This window comes from Bison bison, unplaced genomic scaffold (assembly GCF_000754665.1).
Source record: "Bison bison bison isolate TAMUID 2011002044 unplaced genomic scaffold, Bison_UMD1.0 scf7180017864094, whole genome shotgun sequence".
Taxonomy (NCBI): domain Eukaryota; kingdom Metazoa; phylum Chordata; class Mammalia; order Artiodactyla; family Bovidae; genus Bison; species Bison bison.
Window position 1 is genome coordinate 829807 of NW_011494666.1, and position 17381 is coordinate 847187.

Below are 17381 nucleotides of genomic sequence, written 5' to 3' on the forward strand. Positions count from 1 at the left end.
TAGGAATCAGCAAACTAAAATGGACTGGAATGGGTGAATTTAACTCAGATGACCATTATATCTACTACTGTGGGCAGGAATCCCTCAGAAGAAATGGAGTAGCCATCATGGTCAACAAAAGAGTCTGAAATGCAGTACTTGGATGCAATCTCAAAAACGACAGAATAATCTCTGTTCATTTCCAAGGCAAACCACTCAATATCACAGTAATCCAAGTCTATGCCCCAACCAATAATGTTGAAGAAGCTGAAGTTGAATGGTTCTATGAAGACCTACAAGACCTTTTAGAACTAACACCCAAAAAAAATGCCCTTTTCATTATAGGGGACTGGAATGCAAAAGTAGGAAGTCAAGAAACACCTAGAGTAACAGGCAAATTTGGCCTTGGAATATGGAATGAACCAGGGCAAAGGCTAATAGAGTTTTGCCAAGAGAACGCAGTGGTCATAGCAAACACCCTCTTCCAACAACACAAGATAAGACTCTACACATGGACATCACCAGATGGTCAACACCAAAATCAGATTGATTATATTCTTTGCAGCCAAAGATGGAGAAGCTCTATACAGTCAGCAAAAACAAGACCAGGAGCTGACTGTGGCTCAGAATATGAACGTCTTATTGCCAAATTCAGACTGAAACTGAAGAAAGTAGGGAAAACCACTACACCATTCAGATATGACCTAAATCAAATCCCTTATGATTATACATTGGAAGTGAGAAATAGATTTAAGGGACAAGATCTGATAGATAGAGTGCCTGATGAACTATGGACTGAGGTTCGTGACATTGCACAGGAGACAGGGATCAAGACCATCCCCATGGAAAAGAAATGCAAAAAAGCAAAATGGCTGTCTGGGGAGGCCTTACAAATAGCTGTGAAAAGAAGAGAAGCAAAAAGCAAAGGAGAAAAGGAAAGATATAAGCATCTGAATGCAGAGTTCCAAAGAATAGCAAGGAGAGATAAGAAAGCTTTCCTCAGCAATCAATGCAAAGAAATAGAGGAAAACAACAGAATGGGAAAGACTAGAGATCTCTTCAAGTAAATTAGAGATACCAAGGGAATATTTCATGCAAAGATGGGCTTGATAAAGGACAGAAATGGTATGGACCTAACAGAAGCAGAAGATATTAAGAAGAGGTGGCAAGAATACACAGAAGAACTGTACAAAAAAGATCTTCATGACCACGATAATCATGATGGTGTGATCACTCACCTAGAGCCAGACATCCTGGAATGTGAAGTCAAGTGGGCCTTAGAAAGCATCACTACGAACAAAGCTAGTGGAGGTGATGGAATTCCAGTTGAGCTCTTTCAAATCCTGAAAGATGATGCTGTGAAAGTGCTGCACTCAATATGCCAGCAAATTTGGAAAACTCAGCAGTGGCCACAGGACTGGAAAAGATCAGTTTTCATTCCAATCCCAAAGAAAGGCAAGGCCAAAGAATGCTCAAACTACCACACAATTGCGCTCATCTCACACGCTAATAAAGTAATGCTCAAAATTCTCCAAGCCAGGCTTCAGCAATAGGTGAACCATGAACTTCCAGATGTTCAAGCTGGTTTTAGAAAAGGCAGAGGAACCAGAGATCAAATTGCCAACATCTGCTGGATCATGGAAAAAGCAAGAGAGTTCCAGAAAAAACATCTATTTCTGCTTTATTGACTATGCCAAAGCCTTTGACTGTGTGGATCACAATAAACTGGAAAATTCTGAAAGAGATGGGAATACCAGACCACCTAACCTGCCTCTTGAGAAACCTGTATGCAGGTCAGGAAGCAACAGTTAGAACTGGACATGGAACAACAGATTGGTTCCAAATAGGAAAAGGAGTATGTCAAGGCTGTATATTGTCACCCTGCTTATTTAACTTATATGCAGAGTACATCATGAGAAATGCTGGGCTGGAAGAAGCACAAGCTGGAATCAAGATTGCCAGGAGAAATATCAATAACCTCAGATATGCAGATGACACTACCCTTATGGAAAAAAGTGAAGAGGAACTAAAAAGCCTCTTGATGAAAGTGAAAGTGGAGAGTGAAAAACTTGGCTTAAAGCTCAACATTTAGAAAACGAAGATCATGGCATCTGATCCCATCACGTCATGGGAAATAGATGGGGAAACAGTGTCAGACTTTATTTTTTTGGGCTCCAAAATCACTGCAGATGGTGACTGCAGCCATGAAATTAAAAGACGCTTACTCCTTGGAAGGAAAGTTATGACCAACCTACATAGCATATTAAAAAGCAGAGACATTACTTTGCCAACAAAGATCCATCTAGTCAAGGTTATGGTTTTTCCAGTGGTCATGTATGGATGTGAGAGTTGGACTATGAAGAAATCTGAGCACCGAAGAATTGATGCTTTTGAACTGTGGTGTTGGAGAAGACTCTTCAGAGTCCCTTGGACTGCTAGAAGATCCAACCAGTCCATTCTAAAGGAGATCAGTCCTGGCTGTTCTTTGGAAGGAATGATGCTAAAGCTGAAACTCCAGTACTTTGGCCACCTCATGGGAAGAGCTGACTTATTGGAAAAGACTCTGATGCTGGGAGGGATTGGGGGCATGAGGATAAGGGGATGACAGAGGATGAGATGGCTGGATGGCATCACAGACTCTAATGGACGTGCGTTTGAGTGAACTCCGGGAGTTGGTGATGGACCCGCAGGCCTGGCGTGCTGCAGTTCACGGGGTTGCAGAGTCAGACATGACTGAACGACTGAACTGAACCGAACTGATTGTGAGTTTCCCTGTTACTCTCTCCATGTATCTCACCCTCTTCTTCCCTCTCCCCCGTGTCCATAAGCCTGTTCTCTTATGTCTGTTTCTCCATTGCTGCCCTGCAAATAAATGCATTGGTACCATCATTCTAGATTCCATATATATGTGTTGCTGCTGCTACTAAGTCACTTCAGTAGTGTCTGACTCTGTGCGACCCCATAGAGGGCAGCCCACCAGGCTCCCCCGTCCCTGGGATTCTCCAGACAAGAACACTGGAGTGGGTTGCCATTTCCTTCTCCAATGCATGAAAGTGAAAAGTGAAAGTGAAGTCGCTCAGTTGTGTCTGACCCTAGCAACCCCATGGACTGCAGCCCACCAGGCTCCTCTGTCCATGGGATTTTCCAGGCAAAAGTACTGGAGTGGGGTGCCATTGCCTGTGTTAGTATATGATATTCATCTTTCTCTTTCTGACTTATGTCACTGTGTATTATAGACTCTAGGTTCATCCACCTCATTAGAACTGACTCAAATACATTCTTTTTTATGACTAATATTTCATTGTGTATGTGTACCACAATTTCTTTACCCGTTTATCTGTCCATGGTCATCTAGGTTGCTCCCATGTACTAGCTATTGTAAATAGTGCTGCAATGAACAATGGGGTTTATACGTCTTTTTCAATTTTTGTTTCCACAGGGTGTATGCCTAAGACTAGGATTGCTGGGTCATGTGGCAGTTTTATTCCTAGTTTTTTAAGGAATCTCCATACCATCTTCCATAGTGGCTGTGTCAATTTACATTCCCACCAACAGTGCAAGAGCATTCCCTTTTCTCCACACCCTCTCCAGCATTCTTTTTTTGTAGACTTTTTGATAATGGCCAGTCTGACCCATGTGAGAAGCTTTCTTTATGTCATACTTTACAGCTTGTTGCTATGAAGGCCTCTACCTTATTCACGTTCTCTCTGCCTCATTTTTCTCAACCCACTTTTCTAAAAGATATATCAAGCAAAGAGTGAGTAGAATGTTAGTGGCTCAGTAACGTCTGACTCTGCAATCCCATGGACTGTAGCCCACCTGGCTCTGTGTCCATGGCAAATAGATGGATAAAATAATGACCTATATGATTACTGCTTTGGCAGAAATAAGTGAGGATCTGAGATGCAGAAAAATAGGTTAGAGAGATTATATATAGCTCATTGTAAATATGTGTTTAGCAATTCACAACCACCTACTGGTAATTAGTTCTAAAGTCATGAGTCAAAAGAACTCTTTCAGGTATAACTCGAGTCACCTAAAACGCTTGGGCCCAAACTGGGGTGGACCATCAAGACTCTGATAATGTTTGTTTGTGAGCAAATATGGTGAGGACTCCGTTTAGAGGATGATTTGAACATAGGTTTAAGTTTCCTGAAGGACAGCATCACTGCCTCAGTCTTAATCATCCAGTTCTGTTTTCAAGAAAATGTGATGACCCACATGCCTGAAGTTCAGGGGGAATCGTACTTCATCACTAACCTAAACTGAAAAGAGAGTAGATGGATTGGAAGAGAATCCCAAAAAGAAAAAAAAAAAAAAAAATAGATGAGCAAAGGGAAGACTCTGACTTTGGGGACAAATACAGGAAAATGTGGGTAAAGAGTGGGTCCCTCAACTGAAACTCAATCAAATTTCACTTCCTCTTCTCATCCTGCTGTCTCAAGCACATCTGCTCTTATTTTCAAAGATGAGCGATTGAACCTTATTGGGACCCTGGGGCATGTCAGTAATGGTGAAAGGGGAATTTCCAACATGTCCAGGATGGGCCAACTGGAAGGAAAAAAGAGGGAGAGTTGATGGTGATTTTCATGTAAAGGCTTCCTTCCTGGAACTTATTGATAGACTAAAATCTTTATTCAGTCAGACAGGCAGCGAATAATGGTGACATTGTTACTTCCTGTTAACTCCATGATTCAGGGCTTGGGAAGAGGCGTATAGGAAGACTGACACATGCGAAATTAGAGAAAATAAGTAAACACTGCAAGCTTTTCACTTGCACTCCCATCCTCATGTAGGGTCATATCCAGGATAACTGCTCCACCCATCTGCTAGTACCTGCCTAGGAACGGTATGTGTTGGACAGGTTTGTGTTAGTCCAGGGACAGTCATGAAAAAAATGATACCATGTATCTCTTCTTAAACAATCTAAGCAACTTTCAGTGATCCCAATAGCGTGGGTGTAAGGTACGCTTACTGATTAGATAGCTACTGTGTTCATTTCCTTACTAGCCAGGGGTGAATGAGGCATGAAAAAATAGCTTTGCTGGACTAACCTCTGCTTCTTACCTGACTGACCGGAATAAGGCAAATGAGCTTAATCAGGCCTGACTTGTTTCTAGGGAGATCACGAAACCGGAGAGCTTGAACAAGGTGTTGTTACCATGTAAGCTTAAAAAAAATAAAAACTAATTGTAGGCTTATGGAAAACAATTCCTAGCTACTACAATTACAATGGCAACTACTACTCATTAAGTAATTTGAAATTTCTGCTTATATCTGTCATCATGAAGGAAAAAGTTAAAACCTCAAATGTTTCAAATTACTCTAGGCTGGAAATTCCTGATTTTCCATGTGTTTCCAGTAATGTTTGACTTTGAGATGATTTCCAGAAAATAAAGAAAAGAAAAAAAAAAAGAACTTGAGTAATTCATAAAAGCAAGTAATATGCACATAATTGTGTGAGAAAAGCTAAAACAACATTTCACAGCTGGTCAGTATAAAACTGACTTGTCGGTTTTATTTTACAGATAGCACCTGTATGTCTTAAATAATACACATGTACATTATTCACGTGAAGACTTTCATACTGTATAAAATTTCTGTGTGTGAGAAAGATGAAAATCTAGCTTTCCCCAACATTTTTTTTATCAAATTAAGTAACACTGATTCTGAAGCATATGCTATCCATCACAGCAGATAGACTGTTCTGTAATCTGTCCTAGGCAGAGACAAAAGAAAATGATTTTGACTTTTATCAGGAATGTGGCATATTTCCCTAAAAAAAAAAAAAAAAAATCTGCAATGCAGGTCTCAAGAAGGTTTGTTTTCTCTGCAAGGGGAAAGGAGGAGTTGACATAATACCTCCTCCCATTTTCTCAGGACTTGCTATACTCTCATCACGGCAGTACAGCCCACATGCAAAACTGAGTTCGAGCAGAGGGTGCACAAGCTGATGTGTGTTGTGTGTCTCATTTGTGCAGTTTCGTGCATGTGCACTGGCGTGTCATTGGGGATTGTGGGAGGAAAATGGACAGGGAGGTAAAGAGCTAGGAAAAAAGAGAAGATAGTTTAAGTAATAGTTTCCCCTTTAAAAAAATTAGGGTTAATATCAAAGCTAGCATAATATATACACTCCCTTCCCTATTTCTAAATAGGTTTTCACCTTGTTTCATGTTAAGAATATTTAATGAAATCTACCATCAATAAACTTCAAGAGTACAATGTAGTATTGTTAACTATGTGCTCAGTTGCATCTGACTCTTTGTGACCACATGGACTATAGTCCACCAATCTCTTCTGTCCACGGGATTTCCCAGGGGAGAATACTGGAGTGCATTACCATTTCCTAATCCAGGGGATCTTCCCAACCCAGGGATGGAACCCACGTCAGATTCTTTACCACTGAGTCACCTGGGAAGCCCCTATTGTTAACTATAAGCACAACGTTTTACAGCAGATCTCTAGATTTTAGTATTCTCTGAAACTTTACACTCTTAAAGAGGAACTCTCCATTTCCCCGTCCTGCCAGACCCTAGCACCATCATTCTTCTCTCCAATTTTAGAAATTTGACTCTTGTGTGTGCACGACACAGGTGAACCTGAAGGACACTGTCTGTGTGTGTTAGTCACTCAGTCATGTCCAACTCTTTGTAACCACGTTCCTTTGTAACCAAGTTCCTCCGTCCATGGAATTTCCCAGGCAAGAATACTGGAGTGGGTTATCATTCCCTTCTCCAGGGGATCTTCCCAACCCAGGGATTGAACCTGGGTCTCCTGCATTTGCAGGCAGATTCTTTCCCACCTGAGCCACTAGGGAAGCTCTAAAGGACATGAGGTAAAAATGAAGTCAACCAGTCATAGAACAGACGCTGCATGATAGCACTTATATAGACATCTAAAATAATCTTTGCTTTTGAGACAGATCTTCTGAGAATTTGCAACGGTGAGGGGCACTTGCAGGGAAGGGTGACCTAGAATCTTTAAAATGTGCATACAGGGCCTCAAGCAGCAGTGGAGCTGGTCTACTCGCTGCATCTAGCATCCGGCCACTCCGGGACATGACACTTGGGGACCTCAAAATACAGCAAGACCTATAAGGTAGGGGCCATAATAGGGGAAAAACTATTACAGAGTTGAGGGACTGAGATTCTCCAACTTGGGAGGTAAGGAGCAGGTGTTTGGCTGGAGGGGAATATTTTATTGTCCGTTATTTCCTCACTCTTAGCATTAAAATCATAGATGGGGGAAGGGGAGGAAATAACACTTTAGCGAATGGAAATCTGAGAAAATATTACTTACAAGAACATACACATCCTTTGCAGGAAAGCTGTGCTGGAAATACACAGCTGAGAGCACCTGCAGAAGTTGTTCTCTTGCTTTTTTTTCCCCCTCTCTGGTTGCATTTTCCAGTTTGCACTCCAAGTATTCCTTGGTACATTTGGCTATTTCTCTGAATGGTTAGCATCTCTGAATATTAATCATGGCTTATTCATCTTTATATGTCTCCAGAGAACCTCCAGTGGGTGCTTGGCAGGTATTTGTTACACTGGGTGGATTTTAAGAGACGTGGATTGAGCATCAAATTACGAGGGAAGGGATTTTAGCTTCAGGATAGCTGGCCACTAGTGAACTTTTGGCTTACCGGCAGCTCATTTTGGTCTTGACTTTTATAAAATCTCTAGTTTCCAACTGATAACCTTCTGGAGTCAAACATTTGTTTTCCTTTGGGGAAATGTGAAATTACACATCAGGGGTGTTCATGTACTCTATAGAAATGCAGTAGACACCTCCCATTAAATATGCACAAATAAAACTGTTAGAATAATGAAAGAATAAAGAAACAATTAATCCCCCTAAACGTGATGCCTCATATATTTTCTCTTCCTACTTTAAAAAATGAAAATGAAAACCCAGACTACTTCCATCCAGTGCAAATTATTTCCTTGGAGGGACAGACATTAATTTTTCTGGAACATTTCTGGAATTTTCATCCTAATCCACAAGAGTAACATTTAGAAGTGTTATGAGAGGAACTTCCTAAAGTGCCCAAGTTACTTTCACAGAAAAAAAAATATATCCAAGTAGAAGTTTTCTGAATGTGTAAGAATTTACTCATTGTATTTATAAGCTGAATTAGTTTCTGCCCTTGTAAATATGTGGTTATATTTATATTTATTGCTTGATATTTATGTTTGGAGCTTTATCTGTTTCCATTCTGTTATTCAACATATCTCTAAACATTTAAAGCATCTATCAAACCAGTCAATCCTAAAGGAAATCAACCCTGAATATTCACTGGAAGGACTGTTGCTGAAGGTGACGCTCCAATACTGTGACCACCTGATATGAAGAGTCGATTGACTGGAAAAGACACTGATGCTGAGAAGGACTGAAAGCAAAAAAAGAAAGGGTTGACTGATGACGAGATGGTTGGATTGCATCACTGACTCAATGGACGTGAGTTTGAGCAAATGCTGAGAGATAGTGAAGGACAGGGAAGCCTGGCGTGCTACAGTCCAGGGGGTTGCAAAGAATCAGACATGACTTAGCAGCTGAACAACAACCCGAGTACAAACATCATTATGTAATTAAAACTGAAGGCCTAAAATTCAGAGACATGATTCATGGGAGAAACGCAGAGCTTTGGAAAGAGGAGAAAAATGTTCACTAAGAAGAAAATTCATTTGGAATTTCCTTAAATGCGAAATAAGAAATCTGTGAATGCAAATCATTATAGTTAATTAAAGTATACCACTGTCATCTAAAATGCCTCTCTATCAAAATGATCCTTTGAGATTAACCATGATGAAAAGGTTAAAATTATTGAATCCAAATTGTTTTAGAGATGGTATTTAGTGACATATATTGAACTGTTTTTTACTGAAATTGGTAATAGCAACAGTAATAATAACAAATATTATCTAAAGGCACAAGACAATGACCATTGAAGAGAGAATGGCCAGCACAAACTTGAAGACTATTGGAGGAAGAGGAAAACTGCAAGAAAACTAGGTTGTCCCCTTTATTTCCTGATCTTGAAAGTCTGTAGGTCCTCAAACTATTCAACTGGTAGTATTGGTCTTAGACTGAGAGCCTGAGGGATTGTGGAATTAAAAAGCAATGGCCCAATATAAATTTCCACTAACAGTGTAGGAGGGTTCCCCTTTCTCCACACCCTCTCCAGCATTTAATGTTTGTACACTTCTGATGGTGGCCATTCTGAGTGGAGTGACAGAGGGTGGGGGAGTGGTGAAGGAGCTTCTCTTTTGGTTCAGATGGGAAAGAATCTGCTTGTAATGCAGGAGACCAGAGTTCAGTCCCGAGGTTGGGAAGATCCTCTGGAGAAGGAAATGGCAAGCCAGTCCAGTATTCTTGCCTGGAGAATTCCATGGACAGAGGAGCCTGGTGGGCTACAGTGTATGGGATGGCAAAGAGTTGGACATGACTGAGTGACTAATACTTATTTACTTATTCTGACTGGTGTGAGGTGATATCTCATTGTTGTTTTGATTTGAATTTCACAGCTATTGTGGAGAACAGTATGGAGAGTCCCTAAGAATCTAAAAATAGAGCTCCTATATGATCAAGTAATCCCATTGCTGGGCATATATCCACAGAAAAGCAAGATTCTAAAGGACATATGCACCCCAATGTTCCTCACAGCACTATTTAAAACAGTGAAGACATGGAAGAAACCTAATGGTCCATCAACAGATGAATGGATAAAAAGAATGAAATAATGCCATTTGAGGCAACATGGATGAACCTAGAGGTTATCATACTAAATGAAGTAAGTCAGAGAGAGAAAGACAAATATCATAGATATCGCTTTCATGCTGCTGCTGCTGAAGTCGCTCAGTCATGTCCGGCTCTTAGCAACGCCATGGACTGCAGCCCACCAGGCTCCTCTGTCCATGGGATTTTCCAGGCAAGAGTACTGGAGTGGGGTGCCATTGCCTTCTCCAATCACTTTTATGAAGAACCTTTAAAAAAAAGTCACAAGAACTTATTTACTAGATTCAGACTTAGAGAATGAATTTATGGTTAGTAGGGGATAACAGCTGGAGGAGGGTTAGCCTGGGAGATTGACATGTATACATTGCTACATTTAAAATAGATAACCAACAAAGATACTCTGTAATAACCTAAATAGGAAAATTATTTGAACAAGAATAAATACATGTGTAAGTATAACTGAATCACTTTGCTGTACACCTGAAACTAACACATTTTTAATCAACTATGTATGTGTCTATGTGCGTATGTGTGTGCTCAGTCACATCCTACTCTTTTTGACCCATAGATTGTAGCTTGCCAGGCTTCTCTCTCCATGAAATTTTCTAGGCAAGAATTCTGAGGTGGGTTGTCATTTCCTTCTCCAAGGGATCTTCCCAACCTACATCTCTTTCATCTCCTGTATTAACAGGCAGATTCTTTAGTGCTCACCAGCTGGGATTCAACTATACTCCAATATAAAATTTTAAAAATAAAAATTTAAAGGCAATGACCTTCAGCAATAGTAACTTCTTCCCAGATGTTGTGGTATTTCAGAATCCACTAGGGGTTATAGAGTGGTCCAGAAATCCCAAGGATCATTATAATCATTACAATGATAAGTGAGAGCTAACTCAGAGGTGTTTCACCCCTCCTCTCCTACGACTCCAGAGGGTGCTCCAGGCGCAAGGCAGTGGGCATCACTGCTGGGCAGTTCTGGCATTCTCAGCTTCACTGCTCCTCCGAGGACCTGAATCCAATTCAGGACCCTCCTGATTCCCTGAAAAAGTGATTAAATCTCTTGGCAAGGATACAAGAAACCATCAGCAGCTTGGCCTACACAGAGGTGCCCCTGCTATCCTTGGCATGCATCGCCTGTGAATTTAAGGTAGAAAGTAGATTCATTTTTCACTGATGTATTCATTAATTCGCCTAGGAATAATGGGGAAGGAAGATGCTCTTGTCCCTACAGTAGACCTTTTAATCATTATCAGTAGTGGTTAAAATATTTTTCCAGTAGTCATGTATGGATGTGAGAGTTGGACTGTAAAGAAAGCTGAATGCCGAAGAATAGATAACTTTTGAACTATGGTGTTGGAGAAGACTCTTAAGAGTCGCTTGAACTGCAAGGAGACCCAACCAGTCCAACCTAAAGGAGACCAGTACTGAATGTTCATTGCAACGACTGATGTTGAAGCTGAAACTCCAGTACTTTGGCCACCTGATGTGAAGAACTAACTCATTTGGAAAGACTCTGATGCTGGGAAAGATTGAAGGCAGGAGGAGAAGGGAATGACAGAGGATGAGATGGTTAGATGGCATCACCAACTCAATGGACGTGAGTTTGAGTAAACTCCAGGAGCTGGTGATGACCAGGGAGGCCTGGCGTGCTGCAGTCCATGGGGTGGCAAAGAGTCAGATACGACTGAGTGACTGAACTGAACTGAACTGAGTGGTTAGAAAGTCGTTGGATTTTCCTTTTTTTCTTTTCTTTCTTTTTTCTTTTTTTCTGCTAGATTTTATAATTTGAGGAAAGAAAGAGGAGGGACAAATAAAGTTGCAGTCACAATGCTGCTCACATACTAACACCAATTGGCACCCTTCCTTCCAAAAAACAGTCTTCTTTTTCACCTACAAGGAATTTCTGAGAATGATAGTATGTTAGGACCAAGGATGGTGAGTGGTTGTTTTAAGAGAAATAAATATAAATATGGGTATTTATGGGCTTCCCTGGTGGTTCAGCTGGTAAAGAATCCACCTGCAAGGTGGGAGACCTGGGTTCGATCCCTGGGTTGGAAAGATCCCCTGGAGAAGGGGAAGGCTACCCATTCCAGTATTCTGGCCTGGAGAATTGCATGGAAGAAGTCCCTGGGGTCGCAAAGAGTCGGACACAATTGAGCAACTTTCACTTCACTTCACTCATGGGTATTTATCCTGTAAGTATTATTTTAGCTGAAGGAAGAAGTGAAGTGTGGGTACATTATTTTTTTAATCTCATGGGGGCGGGGGGGGGGGGGTTGGAATGAGTTAACGCTTTCAACCTGGCCGTCAGCAAGCAAAGCAAAGGAAGTTCCAGTCATCTGGGATTGAGTGACAGATTGCGGGCGCGGATGAAACGCGCGCTGGAGAAAGGGGGGAGCGCGCGGCTCGCACACAAAGGCGAGGAGTTCCCAGGCCTCCCGCGGCCCTGCCCGGGGACACCGCAGCGGCGCGCCAGCTGCCCGGCCCCTCTGCTGGAGGCTGGGAGAAGTTAGTCACCCGAAACCCTAGCCTAGCGGGCATCCGAAAGCGACAGCGAAGAGTCTGGGGAATGTGGAGGGAGGAGATTGGTACCGGGAGCGCAGGGCGAGGGGGTGCACGGGAAGCCGAAAGCCCTTGGCTGGTGGATGCGCTGCTGCAAGGTCTGCGAGGCCGGCGCGCACCGGCCTGCAAAGAGAGAGGGGAAAAAACTTGGGGCAGGAACTTCCTACAGAGGGAAAGAAAAGCAGGCGAGAAGGAGGCAGGGAGAGACTTGAAACGTCTCAGTAACTTGAAAAGCACACCAAAAACACCCCTTCTGGAGATGAGGTAAGCCGAGGTTAGCCAACCCCATTGGTTGTGAAATATCAGACAAACCCCGAGCCGCTGTGGCTTTAAATGAGGCCAAGGAAATCTGTTTTGCTTCCTCAAATACTTTTTTCTCCCCCTTCGCCCTTGCTCTCTTCCTCCTCCCTCCTTCCACCTCGCCGGGTCCCTTCCTCCTCCGCGGTCGCCCTTTCCTCGATCAACCCCCCCACCCCATCCCAGGCCCGCCCTCCCCCATCTGATTAGGCGCGGACCAGGAAGGGTGGGAGTGTTGGGGGAAGCTCTCCCTTTAAGAGGCAGCTTGCAGTGACGAATTGTTGAAATTGCCATTGCAGGATGGCATGCCGCTATAAATTCATTGTTCCACCTCCTCGCATCTTCACAGCGCTCGCGCTGCTCTCGGCGCTCGCAGCGGCAGACTGGGGATGACGGCGGGCAGGAAGACACCGCATCCGAAGGGACCCAGACGCGCCGCTTCGCTGGCTTGCCCCAGGCCGCCCCTGGCATTTTTGTTTTAATTTTTCTGCCTTTTTTCCCTCCTCTTCTTCCCTTCTGACCTGTTCCAGTAGAGTCAAGGAGACCCCCCAAATAAGAAAAGAAGCCGGCTCCGGAGCTGGGAACCCCGCGGCCGGCGGGTCGGGAGCAGCAAGGAGCCTGGAGGAAAGCATGCACCAGTCTCCCGCCTGGTGCGCGGCACCTTCCTGACTTTTCTTGGTGCCCCGATCCTGGCCGTGTTTGGGTTTTCCCCCCTTTTCTAGTACTTGCTGAATATCCGCAACCCGGCTTTTTTTTTTTTTTTTTTCCTTTTCTTTCTTTCCTCTTCTTTCCGGAGCCCGAATCCAAACATTTTCCAAAGCAACAAAGAAAAGTTCGCACGCTGGCATCGCGGCCGGGACAGGCTGGCGCTGCTACCGGGTTCCCCCTCCCTCCGACACTAGACTCAACCTTGCAAGCAAGTGTATGTGTATCCCCACCTCCCGCCCCGGTAACTTCCAGAGCTAATAACAAATAACCCACCAAGTGCCCCCCGGCGCGCAGCCCCTCCCCGCGGGCAGCGCACTATGCTGCTCGGGTGGGCGGCCCTGATGCTGTGCGCGCTCCGCCTGCCCCCGGTGGCCGCCGGCCCCACCGCGGCACCTGCCCAGGATAAAGCCGGGCAGCCTCGGGCTGCTGCTGTGGCTGCGGCCGCCCAGCCCCGCGGGCGGCGGGGGGAGGAGGCGCAGGAGCCGGCCGAGCCTCCGGGCCACCCGCACCCCCTGGCGCCGCAGCGCGGGAGCCGCGGGCTCGTGCAGAACATCGACCAGCTCTACTCCGGCGGCGGCAAGGTGGGCTACCTCGTCTACGCGGGAGGTCGGCGGTTCCTCTTGGACTTGGAAAGGGACGATTCGGTGGGCGCCGCTGGCTTGGTGCCCGCAGGAGGCGGGCCGAACGCGACCCGGCGCCACCGGGGCCACTGCTTCTATCGGGGCACGGTGGACGGCAGCCCGCGCTCGCTGGCCGTCTTTGACCTCTGCGGCGGCCTCGACGGCTTTTTCGCGGTCAAGCGCGCGCGGTACACCCTGCAGCCGCTGCTGCGCGGTCCCTGGGCAGAGGCGGAGGGCGATGCGCGCGTCTACGGGGACGAGTCCGCGCGAATCCTGCACGTCTATACCCGCGAGGGTTTCAGCTTTGAGGCTCTGCCTCCTCGCACCAGCTGCGAGACCCACGCGTCCCCGCCAGGCGCCCGCGAGCGCCCCCCGGCGCCCAGCCGCCCGGACGGACGCTGGGCTCTGGCCCCGCAGCAGCTCCCGGGCCAGTCGGCTCCCTCGTCCGACGGGAGTCAGGGACCACGGACGTGGTGGCGGCGGCGGCGCCGCTCAATCTCCCGGGCCCGCCAGGTGGAGCTGCTCCTGGTGGCCGACGCATCCATGGCGCGGATGTACGGCCGGGGCCTCCAGCATTACCTACTGACCCTGGCCTCCATCGCCAACAAGCTATACAGCCACGCCAGCATCGAGAACCACATCCGCCTGGTCGTGGTGAAGGTGGTGGTGCTGAGCGATAAGGACAAGAGCCTGGAGGTGAGCAAGAACGCGGCCACCACGCTCAAGAACTTCTGCAAGTGGCAGCACCAGCACAACCAGCTAGGGGATGATCACGAGGAGCACTATGACGCGGCCATCCTGTTTACTCGGGAGGTAGGTCCCGCCTGGGTGAGTGGTTCAAGCCCTGCAGTAAGGAGGTAGGTCAAAGGGATGGCCTTGTTGACAGCCTTCTTTCTCCCACGAACCGCCTGGCCCCATGGGTTTACTGATCTGCTCCTTGCAGGAAACCCATGACAGCCTCCCACTGTGCTCGTGTTTTCAGAGTATAGAGTCAGCAGCAAATCAAACCTTAAATGACCAAGTCGGGCTTAGACATCAATCCATCAGGTTGGATGTCTCCAGTCTGAGATCTGGTACCATAGAGGTGCAAATAGGATAAAATGGGCTGGGCTAGCATTCTTGGGGAAATGTGCACGGTTCCGTGGGGAGAAGGGGAAAGCTGAGTCTGTTTTTGGAATCAGGGGTCATCTACTTTCCAATGAACCCAAAGGTAGAACCTTGGCTAACCTGATGTAGAGGGCTGTGATGGGTGATTCACGGTAGTCACCCTTATCTACCATCTTCCTCTGTAAATGCCCAACCTTCTTCCTTGAACCTCTTTCGGGACATAAGTCAAAAGAAGACTTTCTAAAGGAAGGATTCATTTTCTCATCTGGCTTTCTAATGGCGTTCTTACATATCCACCTTGGTGGAAACTTGGTTCCTTGGATGGAAGAGATGCGGGAGGGCCAGCAGGATATAGAAACCAGTCTTGTGAGGTTCCTTAGCAACGCCTTTGCCTGGTTCTTCAGTGCACAGCAAGCACTGCTAAGTTGTCCACAGCTGCCTGTCAAGGGTCACATCCAACTCGCATGTTTGGGTTTTGGATGAATGTTTCTGAAGTCCCAGAGCGGAAAGATCTGGGCAGAGAGTCAAGACATGAAGGAATGTTTTTCCAGGATTTCCCTCTTTTAAGGACGGAGGTAATGGGAGGGGAAAAAAATGATCTTTATAGACTCAGAGGTTCTGGGAGTAACCCAGTACCTATGTAGACCACCACCAAAGTATGACATTCGGATACAGAGTCTGAGCTGGTTTTGTGCTGGTTTTGCTGGGAGCTCTGAGCCTCGGTTTTCACAGCTGTCCTCTGATTGGCAGTTTTGAGTCATGCTCTCAGATGTCTGGTAAGAATGGACCTTGATAGCACATTCTTTAAGTGCTTGAGATCCATCCAGGATAGAGGAGGGATTAGAAACTTTGGAATATTATGCAAATTCATGGTACAAAAGGGAACGAACAGAAATAGGACAGGAAATTCAATGACGGCTTGCAGGAGGTTTCAGAATCACACAGCTCCACCACCTAATTCTCCTATTTTTACTAAGGCACTCCTGGTATGAAGGAAAAGTGTTGATAAATTTGGAGTGAAGAAACACTTGTGGTTCATGGGGTGGACATAAATGCAAACCACATGTAAATAAAGACGCTGGAGGGCAGCAGTTAGGGAGATGCCGACAGTACAGGGTGCTTTGCAAGATGGAAAATCTTTCTCTTCATTAAATGATCTCCTGGACACCATCCTTTAATTTTTCTGCACAACATTAATCTTTAAAACGGAAGAGCATTCACTTTTGTGGCCTTCCATATGAAGTGAAGTTCTCCTGTAAAACTATCCCTTTCTTATTTGGTTTCCAGGTCTTTTTTTTTTTTTTTTTTTTTTGGTAAGCAACTTTCCGTGTCTGGATTTCTTGCTTTGCTACATCACTAGAGGCTGCCAAGAAGGAGGCTTCAGAGAGTTTATGGAAGGAAGTTCTCCAAAGACAGAAGAAAAAATACTTTTGTAGGCACACTACTCCAAAGTGTTCCCTTTGAACATTGTCATGGTGCACTCTCATTTTTAATACAAATGCAGATTCCATAATTTTTTAAATAAACATAAATAGAAGACCCCATGACTCTCTAGTTCCCTCCCTATAATTTTCCTAATTGCGTCTTAGAATAAAAAGGAAAAAAGTAAAACTAGTCAGTGATTCTAAATGATTTGCCTGTTGCCTTTTCTGGATTTCATTTGAGTAGTTAACAATTCCTATTTTCCAAGCTTTGGAATATATCAGTACCTTTTATTAGATAAGGAAGGAATAAATTAACATCTATCTTCATTTTAATAAGTACTATAAGGACATTCATTTTTCAAGCTAGTCTACACATGAAAATATGGGCCCTCCCTGGCCTCCTTGCCAAGCAGAAGCAGTAAAGTAAATCTCATTTAGCTGGTGGCTGGCTCTCTGGTATATACATCTAACTTGATGAGAACCAAATATTTGAAAAGCATATTATCATGATTATATGCATCTAATTTAAAAAGCACAATTAATTAGGGGCTGAGAAGAATATAGCAAGATTCTCACATAGCATTCACTGGGGAGTACTTTCAAATAGAATGTCAGTCTCTGGTTAATACTTCAGAGTATGGAAACCAAGGGGAACTAAAGGAGAAATGATCTGAGATCTTCAGTTTCATGGAAATCAGATATCTTGGATCTAAAGAAAAACTTTCATGGCTGTTTTTTTTCAATAAGAAATACCCGGAGTTGGCATCAGAATCCCACTTTTACAACTCTGTTTTGAATGTAAGAAGTACGTTGCTTAGCAGCCAGACGCCAAGCCATGAAATCCATGTTTTGATGGGCTCTGAGCACTGTTCAAATTCTGTGTCCAGATGTCTTCTCCTAAATTGCTTGTTTTTCAGGCATGAAGCAAATGTGTGAGGATATGTTTTCC

At 44.6% G+C, this 17381-nt stretch overlaps 1 protein-coding gene across 1 annotated transcript in view; it reads left to right on the forward strand.

The window, feature by feature from the left end:
• The first annotated feature begins 13524 nt into the window (after window positions 1-13524).
• ADAMTS5 (ADAM metallopeptidase with thrombospondin type 1 motif, 5) overlaps window positions 13525-17381 on the forward strand; it is a 57575-nt gene continuing 53718 nt past the window's right edge. The window contains 1 exon segment of the mRNA XM_010838447.1: window positions 13525-14714. Within this exon segment, the coding sequence (XP_010836749.1) occupies window positions 13599-14714 (1116 nt within the window). The 5' untranslated portion in view covers window positions 13525-13598.